At 42.9% G+C, this 25,442-nt stretch overlaps 1 protein-coding gene across 1 annotated transcript; it reads right to left on the reverse strand.

The window, feature by feature from the left end:
• Positions 1–2,675: 2,675 nt before the first annotated feature.
• On the reverse strand, positions 2,676–25,084 carry nuak1b (NUAK family, SNF1-like kinase, 1b). The gene is made up of 7 exons (XM_077568300.1): positions 23,838–25,084; positions 17,301–17,421; positions 10,880–11,031; positions 9,617–9,682; positions 9,407–9,526; positions 7,527–7,659; positions 2,676–6,839 (listed from the first exon to the last, which is right to left on the reverse strand). Exons 1-7 carry the CDS (start codon positions 24,114–24,116, stop codon positions 5,767–5,769), a joined length of 1,944 nt encoding a protein of 647 aa, XP_077424426.1. The 5' UTR covers positions 24,117–25,084; the 3' UTR covers positions 2,676–5,766.
• Positions 25,085–25,442: the final 358 nt, after the last annotated feature.

Genomic DNA, 25,442 nt, shown 5'->3' on the forward strand with positions numbered 1-25,442 from the left:
GTGAAATCAACATGCGTTAGCGTCGTAAACGTTTGCTCCTCAGTAGGAAACATTCGGCAAGACCGTACTTGCCGAGTTCATGAGACCGTATTCCATCGAGAATTATGTGTTCCTTCTAAAATTAATATTTAAACAACAAAAACACAGTACACCCCCATTTGATTAAAAAATGGCTTGAATTAATTTTATTAAAATGTTTTATATTGTGTCTGCGCTTCACCCATACACAGACTTGTACATGCAATATTATTATTTTGCAGATTCAAGCGCATTTCTTTTCTTTTTTTTAATGTGTATGTTAATGTACATATTCTTTTTATTACAAAGTACAGACAAGCAATATATAGTCAGAAAACAAACAATTCCAAGGTCCATTTGGGTTCTCACTGTAAACTGTAGGGAGGTGGTTTACTCCAGAAACATGCATACTGTCAATGCGTATCGAGAGGAGCTGTTGTATCAAAAAGAGTCCGCTTCCCCATAAATTAGAGTTAGGATATAGTTATATTTTACTATTAGGGGTGTTAGAAAAAATCGATTCGGCAATATATCGCGATATTACAGCGCGCAATTCTCGAATCGATTCGATATGCGGCCGATTTTTTATTGGAATATTCAACAAAACGTCTTACTTAGGGTTAGGATTCACACATTAAGCATAGAAGAATGTTATATTAATGGAAAATTAAGCCTTAATGTTTTATTTCAGTGCTGTTCAAACATGAAACAGACTGCAACCTGTTTGTTAAATGCAGTGGCTCACTTATAAGCCTGAATTTTCAGATAAATAAATACATTTTCATACAAATCTTACAGTGTACATGTACAAGTTTACTGATTAGTATTTTCTAAATTTGAGTTTAAAAAAATCGCAATAATCAATTTATAGATTCGTATCGGGATTAATCGAATCGAATCGTGACCTATGAATTGTGATACGAATTGAATCGCCAGATACTACGCAATTCACACCCCTTTTACTATTATAGTCCTTTTCTCCTTCGCATAACGTTTATTAGATTTGGTTCTTGCTCTTTGAAGCAACCTCTGATCCTAGAATCGCCTGTGCCGGTGAGTATGATATATTTTCTTTACATTTGTCTTTGTTTTTGTCATGTTATTAGATAAATATTGATTTTGAACTGCTCTAGAAGATGACGTACATGGCACAGTTGCGAACTTATGTTGTTGTATGTAATTGCACTGATGGCTCGAGTACCAAATGCAAAGAACGCCACTGCATTACATTACAGCTTAAACGTTTGATTGCTTTAAGTCCACTATGACAACTTGATGATTGAACCTATATAAAAAAAAGTCAGCAGCTGCATTTAAGCAAGCAAACAGTGTTGATGTGGGCCTTTCACTGGGTAATTACAGCAGTGATTAATGGGCTTCAGCTGGCAAAAGGTTACCCAACACTAACTGTCATTCCTTAAACAAGCATGCAAAGAAGAAGACGTGATTCGACTTTACCTCCTGTCAGGACCTTTTTATTGTGCTGGGACTCTCCTGTCATGTAAAAAAAAAAAAAAAAAAAGATTTTTAAATGCACTGACTTTTTTTTAATTTGGATTGCTTGTCGTTCTGTTAAGGTGTGCTGGTCAAAATATCCCTCAAGCAACTGCAACACATTTTATTTAATTCCAGTAGGTGAGTTTAAATAATTTTTTGTGTGCTTTGATTAATAATAATAATAATAATAATAATAATAATAATAATAATAATAATAATAATAATAATAATAAAATTGTTAATTTAGCAGAACTTTTAAGGGAATTTTTTTCCCATTTACACAATGAAAAGTGTTCTATTACATGTCATTATTACAATGAAAAAGATATATTTCCAATTTTTTAAATAGTTATATTACTATGTATTATTGTGTGTGCATATATATATATATATATATATATATATATATATATATATATATATATATTACTGCATTATTTTGGCAGGAATACAGGGGATTTTGGAAAATGTTTCCTTATTTCCACTGTGTAAAGTGTTCCCTAACATGACATCATGAATGAAAAGCACGTGTCTCCAAATTATGTGATTTTTGTGATACACATATTTTTTTCGCCGTTTGTAATGGATAGAAACATAACATTTGGAGATACAGAACATGCTTTTCAGTGGGCAGGAAGATACTGTATATACTATTTATAGATTGCAAATTGTGTGCGTGGAACTCCTTATTTTATTTTATTATTTTGGCAGGAATACACCATATAAGGTAATAAAAGGGATCATTTGACACTTTTTCTCCCCTAGTAAAGGTCTTCCGTTATGACGTAATTCCTCACAAAAGTGCCAGAACCAGACCTCAATTTGCCACCTATGCTAGGAAAACAGATTTTGAGGGTGGAGAGGAAGGGGGTTAACATTACTAGTTTTATTCTACATCAGCAGATGAGACTGGGGGGAAACTTTGGCTAATTTCAGCAGAGGAATGTAAAGGAAAAATAAACAGAGATGGTCTGCTTAATGCATGTAATGATCCATGATACAGAATTACTGAAAGAAGCCCGCAGGAGAGAAAAGTCAATTATATCTATCCACAGTATGAATCCATCCATCAGTATTTCAATTACATATTGCCTTTAGGGTTTTTTCCCCCTTCTTAATAGTCAAATACATCATTAAAGAAAGACAACATGACGCTGTAATGTTGTTCCAAATCTGTTTATTGATTTGTGATTTGTTATTACAGCACTGCGGATATTGTGCTTAACATTTTACAGGAGTTGCTCAATTGAACTCAATTTGTTGCCTTCACAATGAGATGACGCTGACTCAAAATAAACAGTTTCCCAAAAGCATGACTGTAAATGGCTTGATCACCAATAAATACAAGTATAAAACCACATTTGTATTATAAAAAAAAAAAAAAAAAGTACATAGAAGATACCAAAGGGACACAACTTAAATCCACCTTGGCAGTCTAGGATCACCAAAAACATAAAATAAAAATTGTGGCAACAAGAGTACTGAGCCACAAGAAAAGAAAGAATACTTAAATAACATAATACTAATTTATTCTTATTATTGTCATAACAATATCCAGTCAAGTTTTCCTATGATTCCACTTCCTGCTTGCTAACAAGATAGTATTCCAGTTTCATCATCACACGTTGTCATTGTCTTGTGTTCTTTCAGCATTTTGGACATGTGCGCTTTGGCAAATACATTTTTACTTCCTAAATATTTTTGGTTTATTCAAGGTGGTGGTGAGCCAACAAAAAAGAGAGGAAAACTGTGACCAATTTTACCGAAATTGAAAAACTCATTTCCAGCCTTGTTATTACAAAAAAAGAGAAACAAAGTTCTTATATTTTGTAAAATCAAAAACAGAAGCATAATAAAAGGAAAAATACTAACATAGTATAATCTGATCACTGTAAATCCAGTTAACAATAATAAAAATACAAAAAATAGCAATAGAATGTAATACAATACGCAATCTGTCTTTGATGTTTTTTTTGTTTTGTTTTTTAGTACCCCGAGCGCCTTCCTTCACACCAGCAACATTCATCCAAGGCAATTTCCTGGCCATCATCGCATGCTTTTCCAGCCACATCATTCCCAAACTTTTTAGGGACGGCGCCAATCAAATGCCAAATCAACTGCCATTTGCAGTTTTAAACGTGTATCAAAAGCCTCCAGGTGAATGTGGGGTGGGGGGAACGCAATCAAATGTTAGCTAACGCCAATGCAGAGATGATTTCATGTACCGGCGGCGGCATCAGGGGATTCCCGGAGGGTCCTCAGTACTCCCTCGACCCCGTAATTATGTCAAAGCTTGCTCACATCTTTGGTTGGAGAACATTCCGTCTACCTTCTAACTGACTTTCTCTAATCTACTTCAACCTACAAGTCCTTCTACAAACAACAAATCCCACAAACTTTTTTTCCACTTTCCTCTCTTCCCTCAATTCAACTTTCCGTCTAACAATAGCCATCTAATTGAGCTCGCTCGACATAGCGTACGTAGCTGGAGGGCCGCACCCCCACCTGTGCCTGATGAGGCCCAACATTTGGCTTAGTCAGCAGCAAGTTTAAACAAACCAACTTCTAGTTTAGCTTAAGGGGCGGGGCACTGTGATGTCATTTTCGGTCGACAGCAAGTGGCAAAATGGCCGCCCCCTGATGGATAAAAATGGGTGGATTTTGCGTCTTAATAGTCAAATGTAATGTTAATCAGAATGCCATGTTTAGACTAGTTGGAGCGCATGGAACATATTGTAAAGAAAATGTTTGACTTGCGCTTTACCATTTACCATTAAACTTTCCCTTGCAAAATTACAAAAATGGAATGAGCCCACTGTAGCTCTCAGTGGCTCGCTTATGATGTGATTATCGACTAAATGTTCATCACAAAGTCTTTGGACAATAAAAACTAGCCCATATATAAATCATGACATTAAATAGGCAAAGAAATGGCGAAACAACACAAATGAACCGTGGTGGTGTGCGCCTCCTGGCCTGTAGGGGGCAGCCACGCAAACCTCGCCAAACTGCATCAGGCTACACACCACGCAAAGGAACACCGTCGAGTTTCGACATACCGACACGCAATTTGGTTTGGCTTTGTAGGAAATGACAAACTGATTTTTCTATTATACATTTAAAAAAAAAAAAGGCACTTCCTACATATTGCCCATCAATGCAATATGGGTGGGATACAATATTGATACAGTACTGTATCAATGCAGCTGGATCCAATGATATTCAACTTCCCCTTCCGTTTGAAGGGATGTTTCATGTTTCGCACCTGCTTCGCACCCCTAGAACACACAGACTCTTATGAACATACAATGCACAGTTATTGTATCGGTTTATCATTAATAACAACAATTCTAGATGTCTCCAGTAACAGCAAACGCCCGTCAAGTTTTGCACAAAAAAAACAAAAAAGCGAGGCAAATATTAATAAATAAATCAGCAAGTTTTTGGAATAAGACCCTGTTTTTTTTTTTTTTAATCTTGTCTTCCAAAAATAGATAATAAAAAAAGGAAGTCAAGATCACAAAAGCCTGTGTGCTCTGTGTGAGTTTTTTAAGGTGCCTTTGTAAACAGATGACCAGATTTGTTTATTTTTTTGGGAGGGAATTATTCTGCGCTTCTTGTCGAGTGTGTAAACGTGGAAACGCAGTGAAGTGGCAACGGGGCTGAGAAACACAGTTGGGTGGTGTGTGTGTGTGTGTGTGTGCGTGTGTGTGTGATTGTGTTCACAAAAGCCCTGACGGATATTCCACTGGCCTGAGAAGTGCACATGAGTGTGTACTCAATGGGAGCATATTGCTGCCTTACGAACAAGAATCTTTTTCACATTATAACGATAAATTATATTATTTTGAGAAATAATTTCATGTTGAAACAAAATTAAGGGTGGAGCCATTTTGGCAGCCATTTTGAAAGACTGAAATGAAGTTAGACCATTTTAGTTCTCAGCTGCTCATATCAAATGTTGAAGAATGTGAAAAATATATTGTTCTAATCAACTTTTCAAGTAAACTTTCATGATTTTTCACTTAATTAAATGATACTAAGCCTTTTTTTTTTTAAATGGCATCAATACACTTCCAAAGTACACTTATGAGTGTGTGTGTATGTGTGCTCGCCTAACAATTCCATCATGACGTGTTTGGAAAACCTCACAAAATATGTATCCCAGTAACACACCGGTCGTTAATGCCTCAAACACACACACACACACACACACACACATACTGAGAGTTGTGCTTCCTGCCCCATGTGTTAGGTGAGGTTGCTGCTGATGTCCAGGGCTTGCTGGTACACCTGAGTCATGTCCTCCAGGTCCCCCAGCAACGAGAAGCTGCCATTGTCCTGCGGGGAGCCTTTGCTTCTGGGGCTGCGGCCGAATTTGGGGCCCTGGAGCGCGGCGGGCGGCGGCTGGAAGCTGGCGAAGTTGGCCAGGTGCAGCAGGTTCTCGGCCGATACGCACGCTCTGATGTTGGGGCGCATGTGCGGCGTGGATGGGTGCCACTCGGCCGACTTGCTGGAGCCGTCTTCCCCGACGATGCTGGACGGCCGACTCTGGCTGCGCGACAGGCCCGAGTCGGCGGTGGAAGGGGGCTCCACGAGGGCTCCCGCCGCCTTCAGGGCCGCCGCTGAGGGCGGGCCGCTGTAGGTTGAGTACTTGCCGTTGCGTTTCAGGATCCCTTTTCGGCCCATGGCTCTTTTGGGTGGCGACATGGCAAGGAGAGTCATGCTTGCTCCGCCCAGGAGCTCTGAAGACTCGCTGCGCTCGGGGGAGGAGTAGTACCCTGATTCCCGTTGTTGGTTGTTCTTCAAGATGCCTTTTTTGGGCAGGATGGGCACCATCTTTGCCGGCGAACCTCCCCCGAAAGGCGTCTCCTCTTCTTCGCGATCCGGACTCGATGCCTCACCGCCGCCTTCCGCCTGCTCAGGCCTGACCGTCTGGCCCTCCTCCACGTCGGCCGACTGCTGCTCGCCTGCCACTCTGGTCTTCAGGATGCCTTTGGGTCTCTTCAGTCCCGGTTTGTCTTCGCCACCGCCGTCCGCCTGCCCGCCTTCCTCCATGTTTTCCTTCTTGGACTTTTTGGGCCTCTGGCGCAGTAGCTGGGGCAAGGCGGCCGGCTTGGCGGCAGGACCGCGTGGCTCAGTGCGGTTCTGCCAGTCGATGAAGCGAGCCAGCATGGGCGAGCCGCCGCGGTCCCGCTGGGCGTCGCAGTCACACACGCTGTTCTTCCAGCCCCAGTTCACCCACCAGTGATTGGCGATGTCTTCCACGGTGGCTCGGCGCTCGGGGTTCACCATTAGCATCCAGCGGATCAATCCACGAGCATCTAAGCAAATGGTAAACACAAATATTTATGAAGTCTGTTTAAAACACATCGTCAATATTATGTTTTTCTTTCTTTCTAATATTTGAACATAGTTCTCCCAAGATGATACCTTTTTGTATGGCTGTAAATCAGCAGTGGTTCAAAAGTAAAGAAGTACTTCACTTAAGAAATCAAGAACATTTAAAAATATTTTTCAGCCAATCAGCTGCAAATCAAATGGTCTACTATTTCCAAACATGTCAATCGGATCTGGACAACCCTATTTTTTTTTTCAAGAGGAGACTGAGGGCAGCACAAAACTGAGCACAGCAAGTTCATGGAGACTGTGGAGTAGAATTCCACAATGTCAAAAGCTACAATTACGAAAAGTAAACAGGGTAAGCTAACATTAGCATGCAGGTTTTTTTTTTCTTTTCGATTTCTAAATTTAGCCAAGGGAACAAGCAGTGTGTAAGTCACACTTCCCTTCAACAATCATTTCCTTCCGCCGTCCGTCATAGGGCAGTCACGTGATCACGTGACGTCGGTGCAAATGGTATATATGTAGAGCACACACCATTTTTTGTTACACCCCTACAAAAAACCGGGGGCAGCAAGAAAATTGAGCACAACATAACAAGTATAGGTAGTATGCCCATGATTTACCAAACCATGTCTAGTGTGTAAATAATAGCGACCATACAGTACCTGAGGATTGCGTGGGCTCTTTGTATTCGCCGTTGCTGATCTGGCGAATGAGGTTCTTGTGGTCGCCCCCGTCAAAGGGCATGGTTCCGTACACCAGCGTGTACAACAGCACCCCCAGTGCCCAGCTGTCCACCTGGAGAAACAACAAACAAATCTATCGTGAAACAAATCCCCACCAATCTGCACCACCTAAATGTGAACTGCGACAGGAAGAAAAAAAACGCGATTTAGTGAATTTGTGAATGGCAAATGGCTGGAGGTTGACTTTCACTATACCTATGCATGTGGTTAAGGAATGTTACGTTATGCAACTGTGACTTAGTGGTCTTTAAGTGATTAATGACTCATGGCATTAAAATAAATGTTGTGGAAAGAACTCAGCTCTGCCTAGCATCAGAACAGACCCTTGAGTTATGCCTGGGAGATTATGTTGACGTTAATAAGCGCTTGAATGGCTTTTCCCCACTCGCTCCCGGCCGGCGACGCTGCGGTGCTTCACCGGCACGTCTTTCGCAGTTTTAATGACGAACGCCGGCGCTCCGGTGGGAAATGGCTCGTTTCCATCTAGATAAATCCTTTCCGCTCCTTCTTGCTCTGTCAGGCAGAAGCAAGTACTTTGTGACCACCAAGCTAATGCGACGCGGCTTTCTGAGTACATGGTTACATAAGACTTGGCGTCTGGTGCATGACGAGGTGCAGGGGAACGACGTGGGAGCGAAAGGCAGGAGGTTCGATGAGACCAGCAGAGATGCTGCTTGGTGACGGGCTGCCATTCACTGATTAGCAATGCGTCTGCTTGTGTGACAGTGTTGCGTCTGGTCAGCACTGAGTGGGTGGGGGAGCGGCAAGATGATAGAAATGGAGGAATGTTCTTCTCCGAAGTCCTGACACAAGGTCTACAAAGAGGAAATTAGATAAGACCAGTTAAGAGACTTCCTCCAAGGCTCTGGACTCAGACCTGGAATGCATTGCGCTCTCTTAACTATTGGCCCATCGGTGAGGGCGAATGAGGGCGCGCTCTATTGTTGTGTGCTATTTTTGACAATGCCCACTGTAATTTGCGGCCTTATCCCAACCGTGGACGTGTAATTTTCAATTGAGATTGGACAGCGGTGGTTTTTTAGGACTCTCAAGGAAATTATAGTGAATTACGCTCAAGTGGAAAGGTTGGGTTTCAGTACTGAAACTTAAAAGGAATAGCTTTCTCCCATCTTTTGTTTTATGGAAGTGAAAGTAGTTTAGTCTATACAGTGTCAGCAACTTATGCATATGAAGATTTTAAGCATCTCAAGCTCTTCCCTTTTAAAGTGGGGAACAAGATGAACCTGGAAAACACCTATGCCTATGCTTAATGGCCCAAAAATGTGAACAAAGTCAAAATGTCTGATACTAAAATGCTATTATTAGCGATGTCTTATTGTACTGTACTGTTTTTCAGCACTCCCAAGAAACATTTTCACCATGTGACCACGAGTGCTCTTTGATGCTATGCCGCTTGTTCCAATCCAATTAAGACTGAAAGGAAGGAAGGTGAGCAAGATATATCCTCCACTTTCTCACATCAAAGGATATTTTAAGGAGGGATGGTGAAATGGCGGGGGAGGGAAGAAGACTGTATTTGGGCTGGACCGCTGTGGAGTTGAAGAGAGACCTCCTTTCGACTGGAGTCCGGTGCTAATCCCATCAAAGAACATCAAATCAATCATCAAATCATCAAACACCTACGCTCCACTTTGTGCACAGGCAATATGTTGACGGCGATGATTCCAAAGGTGTTAACAATGTTGCGAGATCTGCCACTGAGCGGCAACAATGACGGTAGTTTTATCAAATGGAAAATTGCAAACACACTTTACAGCCTTTGCATCATTGGCGCTCACCTCCGGCCCGCGGTATGGCCTCCCGTTGACGATCTCTGGCGAAGCGTAGAGCGGGCTGCCGCAAAACGTTTGCAGCAGCTTGTCTTTGTGGTAGAGGTTGGACAGGCCGAAGTCAGCAATCTGGGAACGCAAGTGAGAGCGAATGAGAGAATGTTGGCGTTTATCCATCGCTCATGTATCCGTTGAAAAGGAATTTTTGAAAAAGGTTACCTTAATATTACAGTTTTCATCCAGTAGCACATTTTCCAGTTTCAGATCCCTGTGCACCACTCCATTCTGAAAGAAGACACACAAAATAAAACTCTAACACTGACAAGACTTTGCACTTATTTTTCTGAGGTCCCACTAAAAAAATGGTCAAAGCCAAGCTCACGGAAAGAAAAGTAATGACGAGGCAATGACGCCATAACTTCACCTAATTTCACTTTTCCACTGCATAAACAGTTATCCACTTGAAAATGGTACTGCAAAAACACGCATCATTGAAAGCCTCAGATGGAAGAAGATGCTGACAAAAAAAAACTGTGGAAGAGGGTCTCGTATTTAGTGAGGCCAATGAGTACGTTTACATGCAGTCACTACCAAGATACAGTATCACTGTCACGCTCATTTTATTGTCTTTGGCATTCCAGCTCAACGTGCAATTTCTGACAACGTTTTATTTTGATTCTAGTTCTATAAAGGGATGGTGAAACCTACTCTATCATTGTCTGGTGTCTTCATGTTGACATCTGCTGTGGCTTTGTCACAACTGCACCGGTCTGTAATTTCCAGCCTGTGCGAATGATATTTTTGCCATATATTGAGATACTTAGGGGCGGGGCTTAAGTCACACTCCCAGTGGGCCACGTTTGCATGAGACTGCCCGATTGGCTGATTCCAAGATAAAATGTTTACTTGCTTGTTATGGCAGTGAGTCATGCTGCCCTGCCCACTTTGGGATGATCTGGTAAGGATGAGCAATCGTTCTTTGTGAGGGACTCTCCTATCTGGGGGCCATGACATCATCCTTATCTCCGGCTGAGGAGAGGCAGGACAAGAGGGAAGCCCATCCAATCAAGCCCGGCGAATCTGCTGGAAATTATTGAGGTGCAGGGTTTGACATGGGCGCGGCTGGAGCCAAATCCGTGGGGAGATCTCGGCTGGCTTTAGCGGGGTATCCTGGAACACCCACCCGCAGTGTGTCAGATGAGGAGAGAACTAGCACGAGGGCCTCTCTAGTGTGCTGGAATCAGAGCGTATAAGCCTGAATTAAACTGGCCTGCGTTCCGTCTTGACTCAGAAACAGATGACTCTCTTGTAGCAGCGCGCCAAGAAAAGCATACAGTGTAAAGGCTTGCAGATTAACTGTCTATAGCACAGCACAATGTGGAGGTGCATGGTGAATGTTACACATTCCGAAGCCTGAAAACCACATCCGGATGCGTGCAAGCAAAGAGGAAAGAGAGGTGGACTCCGTGTGTGGCGTCTTACCTTATGGCAATGGTGCACAGCGGAGACTATCTGCCGAAAGAAGTGTCGCGTCTCCCGCTCGCTCAGGCGCCGCCGTTCGCTGATGTAGTCGTACAGCTCGCCCTTGCTGGCGTACTCCATGACGATCACGATCTTGTCTTTGTTCTCAAACACTGAGGGATGAACACAATAAGATTTGGTTACAGCGTATCCCCATACACAGTAAATACGAGGAACGCTCGTGTTGCTTACTACAAGTTACTTTGATTCATTTATTTGTTCATTCATTCCGGATTTTCACGAACCACTTAATTAACAATGGTGCAAAAATAGTATTCACTCAACGTCATTTGCCCCACATTGTACTGTACGCCGTTCACGGGTCCATGGAATGTCGAATGGGAACGGACAAAGAGTCTACCAAAGTGTGTCCTGACCATTTTGATTAAGGTAAGTGCCATCGTAAGATGGTAAAAATGCTTTTACCATAATGCGATCGTGATATATGTGAGCTGCTAGCCGTGGCTAGCTCTGGCTAAAAATAGATTCAGTGGTCAGCATGTTCGATTTTGTGATCTAAATACCCTCCTTAAGGTCTCTTATTTTGAAATTGTTGTTAAAGTGAATGAAAATAAGTGCTGAATCAACAATGTTGTTGTTTTTGTTGTAACATGCTAGCACCGCTAGCATAGCTAGCGCGAACTTGCCGAGATTCTTCTTCTCAAATTCACAATTGATAAATGCACATAGCAATCAATAAGAGCCGAAAGTACAGAAGACGCAAGAATGTCCATGTTTTGTGAGCCATCCTATCTCAGAGCATACGTTGCCATGTAGTCCGGACCGCGGGCACTGTTGGCAGATGTTTGTAATCCAATCGATTCCACTAATCAAACGTTTCAACGTGTACCGCTGCAAAGTGTTGAGCTAAATCTTCCGCATACGTCTTGCTTACACAGGTAACGTTAGAGGAAGCTGGGGGTGACATTCATCAATAACAAAAGAACATAGACACAATACAAACACAGCTAAGTCTTGCTCCAACATGAGGGACGTCAGTGAATGCTATCTATAGTCAAATTTACTCTACAGACTTTACTGTGTACATATTAGGAAAAGATGAGATACGTGTACAAAAGACTAATACGCCTTTTGGATGGGAATACCACACTTCTTCTACCCGTGCACCACCTAAACCCCAGCTCACGCGTCTGGCCCAACAGAGCAGGGAGGGACTGTTAACTCAATCAAGAGCGCTCCTCGGGGACAGCGGGTCAGCGAAAACACACCCGCCAAAGGAGTTCTCAAACAGACGCTCTGCTGCTGTGTCAAACGATGCCCTTGACACATCACACATCAACATCATGTCACCACATTTCTCAGCACACTCCCACATTCCCCAACAAAGCACGCCGAGCCGTTCATCTGATAGCCTCGTGTGAAGGATTGGACAATAATGCAGTGCAACAACATAGCGTAGGTGTCACTAAAGTAAGTCCCGGAGAACGGGCGTCCTCTCCTCGTCCGTTTCAGTTAACAGTGATATCGTTAACAGTCCCGACATTACTTCTCTCCTTTTGCACTTTTAATTTTATGTGTCTTTCTCAAGACAAGGTTCACACACTTTTTGACTAGATGAAATAAAAAAAATATTTTCCAGCTATTCGTGTGTCGCACAGCTGTGTTTAACACATTAATTGCCATGGACGACTTAAGTCCATGATCCATCCATTTTCCGAACGGCTTATCTCGTCCATTATAATCAAAACATTCAGTGCCAAAGGCGTGTTATGTTGTCATTTATTTATTTATTTTTAGCCAAACCGCTAGCATAGAGTAGCGGCGTAACATTTTAGAAAAATGAAAAATAAAATCTCTGTTTACAGGGAGGCTAGTGCGACTTTACTGTGATGGTGCTAAAGCCTAGTCAAAAAAACATTTTAGTCAGTCAATCTCTAGCATACATTTGACAAGAGAACATTTATGTATCAATAACCACAGAGTATGTTATGATAGTTAGCATGACGACAATCTTGGAAATATGACGACTACAACGAGGTTGTCTTATGAAAAAACACTGACGGCTGACGCAGCTTATCTGATTTTATGGAATGAAACCACTGTTAAGATGCTAGAGGTGTCATGGAAGAAAAAATATTAGCTTCAAAGTTTTTTAAAAGTTGACTTAAGTTCTAGTGCTGATTACTAGAGAACTGTTGAAAGATGAGAGTATCTATTCTTTCATTTGGTAAAAATAATCCATCCAGCTGTGGGTCTTGAAAAATCACTCAAAATCCCTTCCACTCTATGATCAATGCAAATGGTTGGCATTGATTAATACATACAATTAAAGTCAAAAGTCTAAAACAAAAATATGTACATTGTACAATTTGGAGTTCAACCAAAGTTTCCTGAAAAAAATATGCCTCAAAAGCCCAAAAATAAAAACAGCTTCGAGTTAACAATCTCAGTTGTAAATTTCATCAATTTTCTGTACAGTTGTTGCTGTATTGTGGGTGAGTTGGATCTTATCCTAGGTGACATTAGGTGAGAGGTGGGGTACAACCCTGGACTGATCACAAGACAAACATGACGATGATAACATGTACAGTATGTGTTGCATACAATTAATGGTACTGCAACAAACAATAAAAAAGTTTTGCCATCTGGCGTATCATTTCAACTTGGTGACATCGCTCATTAAGAAGATGAAAGTGGAAGACTGACAAGATGACAACGACATAGTCTGCCCCATATTCCGGGGCTTGATTTCTTCCCACACAACGGGGTCACAAGGGGCTCGGGGCTCGGTTTTCTCGCACCCTTGAGTGAGCACCTTCATAGCCTGTCACATTCTCCCCCCCTCTTATTCTCCTCGCCGGGGTCCTTTTAAAGATATAATCCTCTGCAAAAACACACAGTTGCTGAGTGAGGGTAATGCTCTCTGATTGACTGTCTGGACGCTGAGCAAGTCACAGTGAGTGTGTGTGGGAAGGGGGGGGGGTTTGAGCAGATTGGGCCTTCTGATTGGCGGACGGAGCCATGACCCGGTCTGACATGCACCGTGACCTGACCTGGTGGAGTTGCTCTTGATGTGCACATTCTCAGCTTGCACTCCCGTTTACCTTTGACCTCCGTTGCTGGACTAATTACCCGTTTTATATAACTTGGGATTGCCATAAAACAAAACTATCGCTCAACTTGGCTTTGTTCACTCCTTCCATCTCACTAATGATGATCAACTCGGGCCCTATTTTTGTGCCCATGGGTAGATTTTTCTTTCTTTTGGTATTTTGCTAGATTAGCGACATTTTGCGCCATTGTAGAAGGGAACACAGCTGACTCCTGGCCAATCGAAGCGGCTCCCAGCTCATTACATTTAAATAGAGAGGCATGCGCGAAGCACACTTAAAACGAACTGCAAGATCTTCACGTGTGGATAATGTAAATTGGCTACTGTGGATGGGCACTTGGAGACTGCCTTCTACCCATGGACATATATATGAATGGACTATCAAGAGGCCAGAGGGCTGCCATTTTAGGTTGCCACTGTTACTGACAACTTCTGTTACCTTTACACTAAAAACACTGTTATCGGTTTGTGTTTTACAATAGGAACCCTGTATGGAGCAATGAGGGACTCTCAAATCGACCATTCAGAGTAAATTATCTTGGTATCGTGAACTGTGACTGACAAAAGTGTAGGTTTACATTTCACAGCTTATTCATCGGGACGATGGGCTTTGCTTTCATTTAATTGTTGATGGTTCTGACAAAATATTGCAGACGAATCTTTGAATAGCACTCAGATATATACCTTGAAAGATTTGTAAAAAAACCAAAAAAACATTCTTACCAATGAAATGTGAAGACAGCGCTTCTCCTAGACTTATTGCTACTACTGTTACGCCATACACGGAGACAAAAAAATAACGGAGAAATCAATGTATTCAAGCTAGACGGCTCAGTTACAGACAGTTAAGTGATTAATTAGATGTTATTGTTATTTTATATATATATATATATATATATATATATATATATATATATATATATATATATAATATCTCCGAGGTTGGAGGAGACAGCTTGTTCTCAGTGTCTCCACAACCACAATTATGCCACTAACATTTTAGTTGCATGTAGCCATTTGCACATATACAACACTATGGGCTTTGAGTGGTTGTTTTAAAAGGGGGGAGGTGGCACGTAAGTACAACAAATCCTCTGTTAAAAATGCCGCACAGCATGCTGATGGATGCAGAATGTGAGTGTGGAAAGGGTGTGGTAAAAGTCTGTCTTTTGCACACAAGGCTGGTTGGGCTTTGATTTACGCAAGACAGTGTGCGGGAGCTATTCAAAAGGGTGTTGGCGGATACACACAATTTGGGGGCCTCGTATACGTGTATGCAGCATGCACAACGGTGCCTGCTGTGCTGGAGCAGCTTCCTGATGGAGTCCGCACACTTAAGAGTGTTCAGAGAGTTTATAAAGCAGCTGCACTTCAGCCCTTCAACTGACTGCCTGCTGGCACGCTCCCATGACAACACCGCTGTTTGTTATATGCGCTCTACAGATAACAACCTGGGGACTTTGAAACGCAACAAAAGGACAGTGGTTCAACCAGTTTGGCGCCTGGCATACAAGCAGCTCCAGCCATTGTACCAGGGCAGCTGTCAAGAACCGCCAGGTTGACACGGGCATAAAAATAGCCGCCAGTCACAAATCAAGCGAAAGTGCCTCGCGTTGCTGTGACGCCCACGCCAGCAGTGCAGTATGAGGGATGATGAACTGTGAGCAAGATGTTGAAAGAATTCAATGGGAATTGCTCCGCCTTTTACACTCGCCATTAATTGCATTCTCTGGGGTAAGGGCATTCAAAAACACATGATTCAGGCCATGTCTGGTATTTTTACACATGCATATTATTATATGCATTTTGGCTTCTCGATCCCATACAAACTGGACCTTATGGTAAATGTCATTCAGGGTGGAGACTTTCAGTCGCCTCTTTTACATTGTTGCACTCTTAGCAGTTAGGGCTGTCACTATTGAATAATCGTCCCGCCCATTACATAAACGTTTTTGAATTATTAGTTGTTTTTTATATATAATTACTTCTGTTAATCTACTAAGGTTAAACGTGAGTTGAATTGAGCGGATGCAACTACTCAATCATTATCTTATGTGCATATACATTATTAAACACCAACAAAATTTGCCTAAAATGGATGGATGGTTAAACGGTTAGCAAATCGCGATTAGCATTAGCGGCTAGCTATCACCATTTAAGGTAAACAAACTGGAACCACCATTTAGTTCACACATACATCATATCTACATGAGTTGAATTGAATGGAAATAACTACTGTACTAAATGATTTATCTTCTGTGCACAAGCATTTTTAAACACAAACAAAATTAGCTTATGCTTAACAGTTATCAATCATGATTAGCATTAGCGCACTAGCGATTACATTTAAGGTAAACACTACCATTTAGTTCACACATCATTATATTATATACAAATTACACATGTAATAGTGTTTAATGAGCTCAATAAATTCCTCTCCACCGCATGCGTCTGCAAAAAAGGCAGCAAACATGGTTCCGGCGGAGCTTCGAGGCAGACATTTTCAGTCAACCTATTTTAAAGTTGACTTATCCGACTTGATCGACTTTTTTTCCCCCAGCCCTACTTGGCAGACACTGTAAAAGCACCTTAACTTTCAAATGTCAGCATTTGCGTGCAAATACTTATTTTTCTCCCCCCCTATATACAGTATAGGAACGGTCGTAATGTGTTTCCAATTGGCTGGATGGACAGCCGGGAAATTCGTTGAATACATTTTTTTTTATATAGTGAGCAAGAAATGTGTTTTTACAAATACCTGTGAACTTCACATGACCTGTCTTGAAGGTTTTGATATTTAGAGAGTTGCTTCCTGGAGTAGATAGATGCTGACATTGCTCCAGGGAAGACTTAAGGTCTTTCCTTGCCCTCTCTCTGTATTACCAGTGGACAGCAGTCAGACAGTACGCAGGCCTTGGGTGACTGAGGTCAATCCTACACACGCACACAACTCACATATAGGCAGACACACACGCATACGGGGCACACGTGCAACTTTCACAAGTGCAGTCTGGTTCCCAGCTGCAGTTGTCTTTTAAGAGTCAGCAGATGTCTGGCCCAGAGATCAAGACTGAGGATGAGACCTCTCAGATGCGGGAGAGGCAATCCCTCGGAACGCCGAGCCTCTTATACATTCCGCAGCACGCGTGCACACAAAGGCTATCAAAAGCCATCTGAATTTTCAGAGAGTCTTTTTTTTTGCTTTTAAATGGCATTTGCATGTCATAACATGACAATCCTACAAAGGGGGGACTTGTGCATTGTGTATTTATGGTCGTTCAAGCGTGAGTGCCAATTTGTCGTGCTTACCTTCGTATATAGAGATGATGTGCGGGTGGCGGAGTGATGACATGATCTCAATCTCACGGCGGATGTGAACCATGTCCTGCTCGTCCTTGATCTTCTCCTTCCGAATAGACTTGATGGCCACCTGTGAGGAATGAAGGCACTTTATCAGCCAAACAGCTAAAAATAGAATAATGATGAGAAAATATTTGATGATTCCACGTTTATAGTACAGATTGGTGATTTTCCCATGCAGATTTGGATAACTGAGGCATTTTCATTTACTATCTGATTGCCTGGTGGCCAGATATTGCAGAAGTATACAGTGACGGGAAAAAAAATTGTTTTTAGCGTGTGTTGGGGCGGGCCTGGGAGGGCACATTGTGATGCCAGGTGGGGTGCGTGTGACACAAGGGAGAATGTTTTCTGCTGTTATTGCCATATTAGATTTAAGTGTAATTGCACATCCACTACAGTAGGTGGCAGTGGCATTCTCATTGTCAGAGTGTGCACAGAGAGTATAAACTAAACAATGTTAATAAAGACACAATGTTATGCAGAGGTGTATTTAAAACAATTCAGACAAATTATATTATGGATGGGATATATATAGCTCTTTCTTTAAAATTATCAGCCATTGTTTTTTTGTGTTTTTGGGGGGAAATTGTCAAAACTACTATTTGGTATTAGTGAATACTCAAGAGTTGAGTACTTGTACTGGTATCACTCTGAAATGGTCCCCACTGTTTATAGTCGAGAGTTTTGCAAAATGAACAGATAATAATTTAGAAGCGCTGAATTACCGCCACCTAGAGGAGAGGAGAGTAACAGCATTACTGGGGCGTTTTGTTTTTGAGTATTTTTATGTAGGTGCAAAATGCTAATTTTGCCTCGCACACTACGATGCAAAACCATATTTCGAGCCTTGCATTCAGGATATTCCCTGCAAGGACTAAAAAGTCAGCTGCATGGGATAGGCTCCAGCTCACCCACAACCCTAATAGAAAATGAATGGCATCTATGCCTACATACAAACTCACTATAGGTTCAGTATTCAAATATTAAATTTCTTGCTACTGTGTGCCTAATAAACAGCAACTGAGGCAGTTCTCTCACGTTTGCTGCACAAATCTAATCATGTAATCCCAACCGATGGAAAAACCCTACATTTTATTGCTGTATGACAACAAAATAATCAGTGCATGATCTTATCAGTGAACTTTACACTGGCTTGTGTGAGGTATCTACTATCCTGTCCTGTTTTGTCACGGCTTTGGCTGATTAACAAGGCACTCGATGCCATTCTTTAAACTGATTTCGCGGCCCCTCCGAGTGGTCCTTTTGTCACGGCATGGCGTTCTTTGACCCTATCAGCTGTGTCTGCTGACACAGACGCAAGATGAGTCAGAAGAAGAGGCGTCATTCAACACAGTGTAATTTACTCAGCCTCTTGGAGCGAAATGAAGGCGCAGGCTGGTGTGCGTGGACCAATAATGGAGGCTTGCTTTGTGCTCTTCAGGTGCCCCCTCCCCCAGCCTATATTTAACCAGGTATTAGTCAGTGTCACCCCTATGAGATGAGAAGAGAGGGAGATTCACAAGGGGAGTTTCCCTAACCGTCTAACTGAGTATGAGGGTGATGCAAAAGCACCGGCCATGTTTCCTCCTCACCTGTCAAGAGTCCTTGAAAGGACAGTAAGTCAACACACTTATTTTTAGTCATTCCAAAAAAAAAATCTTTGGCCTCCTTTTTGATAGCGCTTAGCCTGCTGGGACTTTTCCTTCCAAATGTGGAAAAGGAGGTTTGAGTGAGCAACGCCTCCTCAGCTTGCCAACGAGGAGGTCAAGCTGTCGTGGCAATGCTACCGTGGGGCGCGTTCCAGTCCTCAGACCTATATGCGCGCCTTAAATGAGAGGCCACTCCAAATAAACTGATAAAATATACAGTCGCGCACATGTCACTGTAATTGCAGCCTAAACATTCTTGCGTGAAATCCTGGCGTTCCTTTGAAGAAGCGGCGACAGAGTCCGTTCATTTGTTAGTTTAAACTTTTGTCCTCTGCTATCTTAGCATGAGTCTTCCGACGAGTGCTTTATATTCCATGCGGCCAAAACCGCAGGCAGTAGCCAGTGCCAAGCTAATTACCGTGTACATCAATAAAAATAACCCTAAACCGGAATGGTTCTCTTCCAGGGCATGCCTTGATTACATAGAATTGAAAGAAATTATACTATAATAAACAAGATGGAGCCCCAGGAGTCCCGGGCGCTATGTTCACAATTAGTAAAACTATTTGTGTTTCTTCTTTTTACCTCATTAGAGTGCTGCATTTCCGAACCGCGCCGTTGCAGAAGGTTGAGTCATCCTCCTGCTTTTATTAAATCAGGAATTCACTAATTTAGGAAATACCTGAGTAACGACCTATAAAGTTTGCATGCAAAGCAAAGTTAGCATTTTTTCGCCTTTTTTTGTTAAGTGGGGCGCAATCTGTCTTGAGCCGTAACGATGCTAATTTGGCGCCGCAATGCTAACCCGTTGAAAGAGCATGCAGGCCCACAAAAGAGCCTTGAGAGCAAGCCAGGTATCTGTTGTGTATCTCCTCGTGTTCTCCCGCCCTGACCCCCGACGTGGATCATTAAACAGGACCGCAGACCGTCCACTTGCCAGCTGGCTGACACAGCTACGCTTGTCCTTAAGTGGAACCCTATTACTGTCACTCACAGTCAACAGCGGCTACCCCGCGGCCCACCATGGCCCCTGCCAGGTACGGGGTCGACCCCCCGCCAGGTTTCCAACAATCCGTTTGAAGTGAAAGTCGGTGCTTCGCTCCACTGGAGCCTGACATCGTCTTGCTCGTTCTCAGACCATTAAAACAGATGAAAGATTCATCGCGAGCTCGCCCTTCCCCGTGTTTTCTAAAAGTCCCCGGCGTCTCTTATGTATTGTATTGGGCTTGAGTCACAGTTTGAGGCGAGGGGGAGGAAGAGGCCCGTCATTCTTACGGAGAAATGTATTCCCAAACGAGCCAAAGATCGTAATACCTCATCAACGGTGCTGCATAGAGCGCAGGAATGTCGGCGTTTTCCCTTTCCCGTACCTCTCCATTGTTGAGCCATGATGTAATGTGATGCTTTAAGATTGTATTAATATAATGTTGTTATGCTTAAAACAGAGAATCTCCTTGAGGGGTTCCTTAGCCCCCATTTTTTGGTTACGTGCTGATCCTCTTTTAAGCTTGTTTGGGTGCGTATTGTGACTGATTTCCAGGCCACAAGCTATGGATTGCTAGTGTACTTGTTTATACCAGTCCAGAGCTCAGACAGTTTTGGCACGGATCTGAACAACACAGTGGATTGTGGATCTGTTCATTCAGTTACAGTCCGCTTACATTGGGAAAAGCGGGGCAGTGACGTACCAAACCCGTAGGAGCGATGAGTGGTATTTCACACCGCTTTGTAACGTTCACTACCGCCATCTACAGTCTAACAGTCTCCGCCATAACTTGATGGCTGTGTTCCAAATCAGGGGCTGCATCCATCGATTACGAGAAGAACACTAGATGGCTCTAGGCAGAATGGTAGCTGGTCGGCCATCTTAGGACAGGGGGACTGCTCTGGCGCACTGTGCTGTAGTCTTGAAGGCCAATGATGTCATAAAGTTGCACCAGGGACGTTCCACGTCAAAGACCCTTTCTATACCACTTCTGGTCAAGATAATTGGACGAGTCGTAATCTACTCCAGCTAACGTATTGCAAAAGTCACATTACAACCTGTACTAGTCGTCAGTCAATGATTGGGAAGACGGCATTAAGTGGGAATTGATCCCATGCCAGCAAATCAGCCATGTGAAACACTACACTGAACATCGAACACCAGATATGTTGAACTTGAAACCTTTAAATTAAAATACAGTGCTAATACCACGTCAGCTGGTTCCTGTAAATGGAACGCTATCGGGATACTAAGGATTTGATCGTAGCCTTGGCAGAGGACGGCGCTCTGTCACTTCACTTCCCTGCTGTGCCTGTTCCTTTCATTTGTCACTCACTATCATCGCAACCTTTTCAACTAAGTCATCTTGATGGCAGACGCCATAGTAACAAACACGCACCCGTCTCGCCACTCCATAAAAACATGAAACAAAATCCAGAAGCGTGCGTAAACACATGGGCGTGTCAATACGATCCCCCCGATTAATTGCGCTTTCATTCGGCTTCAGATTCTCACTCTCGCCATATGGCTACGGAGATTAAAGCAAACAATCGCTCAGTTGCACTTTCGCCAACGTGCCGACTGTGTCATCATTCTTCAAGTGTCGGCAGGCCTTTCCGCACGCTTTCCATCTATCTACTTGCCTTCTCGGGTTTTGAGGCGAGGACGTGGACATGTGCGGGAAGTCTGTTGCGTAACGGTCTTACCGCTGCTTCTGCTGTGTCTAACATGCGACCGCAAGAGCCCCGCCATTGGGTTCAGAGGTCAGGTGCATTTTAACGAGACACACGTGGCACATGGAGGGTTGTCAGTTGCCAAGACTAAAGCAGGGTAATTGTTACAGGAAAATATAAACAGATATTTTATTCAGGATATCTGAAAACTCCAAATTTTTGACTTTTCAAGCATTTTAAGGACAAATAAGTCTTATTATGTTCAACAAACATGTTTTTGGGTCAATTGTACACCGGGACTAATAATAAAATCCCCCAAAATATTAATGTCTCATTAACTGGCAAATATGTGAAATTACAATTACAAAGTGCATTGTACAGTGGATATAAAAAGTCTACACACCCCTGCACAGATATCATGTTTTTGCGATATAAAAATAATTAAACCAAGATAAATCAATTTAAAGCTTTTTCTGCCCTTAATCGTATTTATAACCTGTAAAACTCAATTGAAGAAAACTGAATCTCTTTTGAGAGTGAGCATTGCATTTTAGGATTACCAATTACATTCAATCTTATGTTAAATGCGTCAGCATACACAGGGCCACCATTTAAAGCAAATCTGATTAATTCCAAATAAAGATCAGATGTTCTAGTAGGCTTTTCATTATTATTTTTTCTTTTTAGATGGAGCCTAAATGTTTTCTGCTTATGCTGATTGGTATTTGGAACTGTTTATAATTCCCCGCCACCAGATTTTCGGATTTGTAGTTTCATTCTCGAGGCGAAAATGCCAAAAGACAACACACAGAAAACACATTTGTCATATAAGTCTGACAAAAGGGAGGTGTTGAGTGTAAAACCATTTGAATGCGAATAATTTGCTTTTTGGGTATGCTCATTTCCCTGCAGTGCTGACATGCTTTTGCATGACTTGAAAAAAAAAAGTCATTACTTTCTAGTAAGTAATCATACCCAGACTCCCTCTAAGCCAAGAATGAGCTCATTCACTATCTGCATGAGATACCACAAGTATATGTTGCGCAATTTAATGAGCAAAACATGTCACAGTGAAGCTGCGGCAACGTCAATAACAAAACAAACTCAACCATGGAGAGAAGGCCAGGGGCTATGTAATATTGGTGGGGTGACAGAAGCGGTGTTAGGGGGGCACTGGTGACCTATATTTAGTTCCCCCTCAGTATTCTCAGCTCATGGAAAGTTCCTCATGTCCTGCCAGGTTGGGAGTGCGGGGTCAAATGTTGCCACACATGGAAATAATCGGACATACGGGTCTGTCAGGATATCATACATCTCAAACGTGATGATGCTGTCGTCAAGGGCGGGCAATGTGTTTTGCATAAACAAAAAATTGGAGGAGGGTGGGGGGCACTTTCACCTTTCCTATGTTATGACAGAAGCACAAGTGCCTCTTTCTTATATGGTACCTAATTTAGTGGCCAGGGAGCGCACAACACTGAGATAGTGATCTTGTTTTCACCGCTGTCAGAGAGGCAGTAGCTTGGCTTGCAGTCTGTGGTGGGGCCCCTGCATGGGCTGAGGCGTGTGCAGTTGGCCCCACGGGCTCTTTGGTGTAGGAGCCGGGGGGATACCCAGCAGAGAGGAGGTACGCAAATGCAGCTGACAGATGTTACCAAAGTACTCACACTGTATTTAAACAGAAGTACAGCTAAACATAAAAATTTAAAAAAAAGTTGGAGTACTGATTCAACTTGTGTGCTTAAATTAAATTTTAAGTGCAAAAGTTGGGGCTTTCAGCTTGTCGCAAAAGGGGGCCGCCACAATAAGCATGTACAAAAAAACACACACTGTTGATTACAGGTATTCCCTAAAGTTGTGATAGAGTAACAAAAAAAATCAGGTTAGCTGGAAATGATTTTAACGCCAGGAGCGTGTGGTTTTTGAACTGGCACAAGACACAAAAGCATTTGGAGCAAATCATTCTTGTAGCCAACATCATCAAACAATTCTCTTGGAATATCTTGCTTTCCCCAATTCCTCTAATTAACGTACAACCATGTTACTTCTGTCCCTGTTTCTCTCGTAGGACCAAGATCTCAATCAATCAAGATCTCAACCTCACTGGACATCATTACAAGGGAGCATGCATGACTGTACTGTATATGCAACGTGTATGCGTACAGTAACGCGTTACCTCTCTGCCGGAGTGACGTTCAATGGCCTTCTTCACTTTGCCGTACGTGCCTCTCCCCAGCGTCTCCAGCAGCTCGTAGCGATGCTTTAGGTTGTGCTTGTGGTGGTGTTTCTTCACGCCGGGGTTCCTCCTGCCACCATCGCCGCCCGCCGGGGTCTCCTCGGGTGAGCGTCGTCCGGCGAGCGGCGGTGGGGGACCGGGTTCGCCTCCACAGTTTTGGCCTCTGGCGGGCTCGGAGCGGCTCGCCCCCCGGCGGGGCGTCAAGTACGCTGTCTCCATCTCACTTTAATCTAACGCGCGTGTTATTATAAATCACCCGCTAGCTAGCAATAAGAAATTAATATACAGTAATACTTATAGGCCTAATAATAGTAATAAATAAATAAATTACAAGGAATAACGAACAAGCTACTTGTCATATTTGTCCACGTGGAAGCAAACATTTCCTGATTGTCTTAAAAACGATCAAAGAGTTTACTGTCATGTCAACGTCCTAACCATCTACTTAGTCTACAAAAGTCTACAAAATGACGTTTATTTCACTAAAAATGATATTAATTGTGTAATAATAACGTATCGTATAATATTAATTCAGTCGATCATTCGACATAAAGATGATATATAGTCTATAATGCGCCTCTAATAATAAATATATCACATGGGCTACTCCTCAATCGACTAGTAAGGTCTGTCCGTGTGTCATTTGGGGTTCGCTCGCATCATCTGTGTTCCTGAACGCTGCTAACATCACTGACTCACATCGACAAGGCGAGAAAGCTGCGACGAAACCGGCGTTTTGGATGAAGATGACCCTCATGTTTGCCCGCTGCTCATTCATCCGGACTCAGCTGCGTGTCACCGTGCGCCTGCGGGCTCCGTGCCGCGGTCGACCCGGGTTGAGGTGTGCGGTGCTCGGACGCGATCGGGAGCGGAGACGCTGTGGTTACTGCTGCCATGGTCGTTTTGCTGCTGGCTGGCTGGCTCCCTCCCTTTCCTTCCTCGTCTTTTTCTCTCTCGCGTGTCTCGCTTGTTTCTGATCTTTTTTCTCGCTTTTTTCCTCTTTACTCAACGTAAAGGAAGGAAGGAAGGATCCGAAGCCGGTGGGCGGGGATTGCGCAGTCAGCCTCTTCCTTTGGAGTCTTCCTCCTCCTTTGTGAGCACTCCCTCTCTCTCTTTCTCCGAAACCGCTGCAGCCTGCAGCTGATGCAGGGGGGTGTAACTGGCGACCCCCCTGCAGACCCCTGCCCCCCGCCCTTTCCTCAACATTCATCCATCTGCTCTGAAGACTTCATGCATTAATAAAATTTACAACACAGGAACGATTCAACAGTTGGAAATGTCTATTCAAAAGTTCAGGGAAGGCCACATTAAGTTCGCAAGGAAAGGTTATAGTGTGTTTTAAAGTAGCACTGAAGAACTTTTCAACCTTAATAAAATATTTTCATAACTCTTCTGATGAAACCTCGACTTAAAACTAGTTGAATGGTACCTTTGCCATGGCCTGAGGGGGTCTGTATCATTTCTACTGGCACAAAGCAACTTTGAGGAGGATGGTAGGAACACTGCCACACAAAAAAAGCTACAAATGTGCTGACTGCTTATGGC

Source organism: Vanacampus margaritifer, chromosome 6 (genome assembly GCF_051991255.1).
Source record: "Vanacampus margaritifer isolate UIUO_Vmar chromosome 6, RoL_Vmar_1.0, whole genome shotgun sequence".
Classification (NCBI taxonomy): domain Eukaryota; kingdom Metazoa; phylum Chordata; class Actinopteri; order Syngnathiformes; family Syngnathidae; genus Vanacampus; species Vanacampus margaritifer.

Bases quoted from the DNA above. Each gene is read 5' to 3' on its own strand.
- nuak1b (XM_077568300.1), bottom strand. From the start codon at position 24,116: ATGGAGACAGCGTACTTGACGCCCCGCCGGGGGGCGAGCCGCTCCGAG. The intron at 11,032-17,300 runs GTAAGCACGACA...TTCATCCCTCAG, and splicing joins CATCATCTCTATATACGAAG to TGTTTGAGAACAAAGACAAG. The intron at 9,683-10,879 runs GTAAGACGCCAC...GTCTTCTTTCAG, and splicing joins CTGTGCACCATTGCCATAAG to AATGGAGTGGTGCACAGGGA.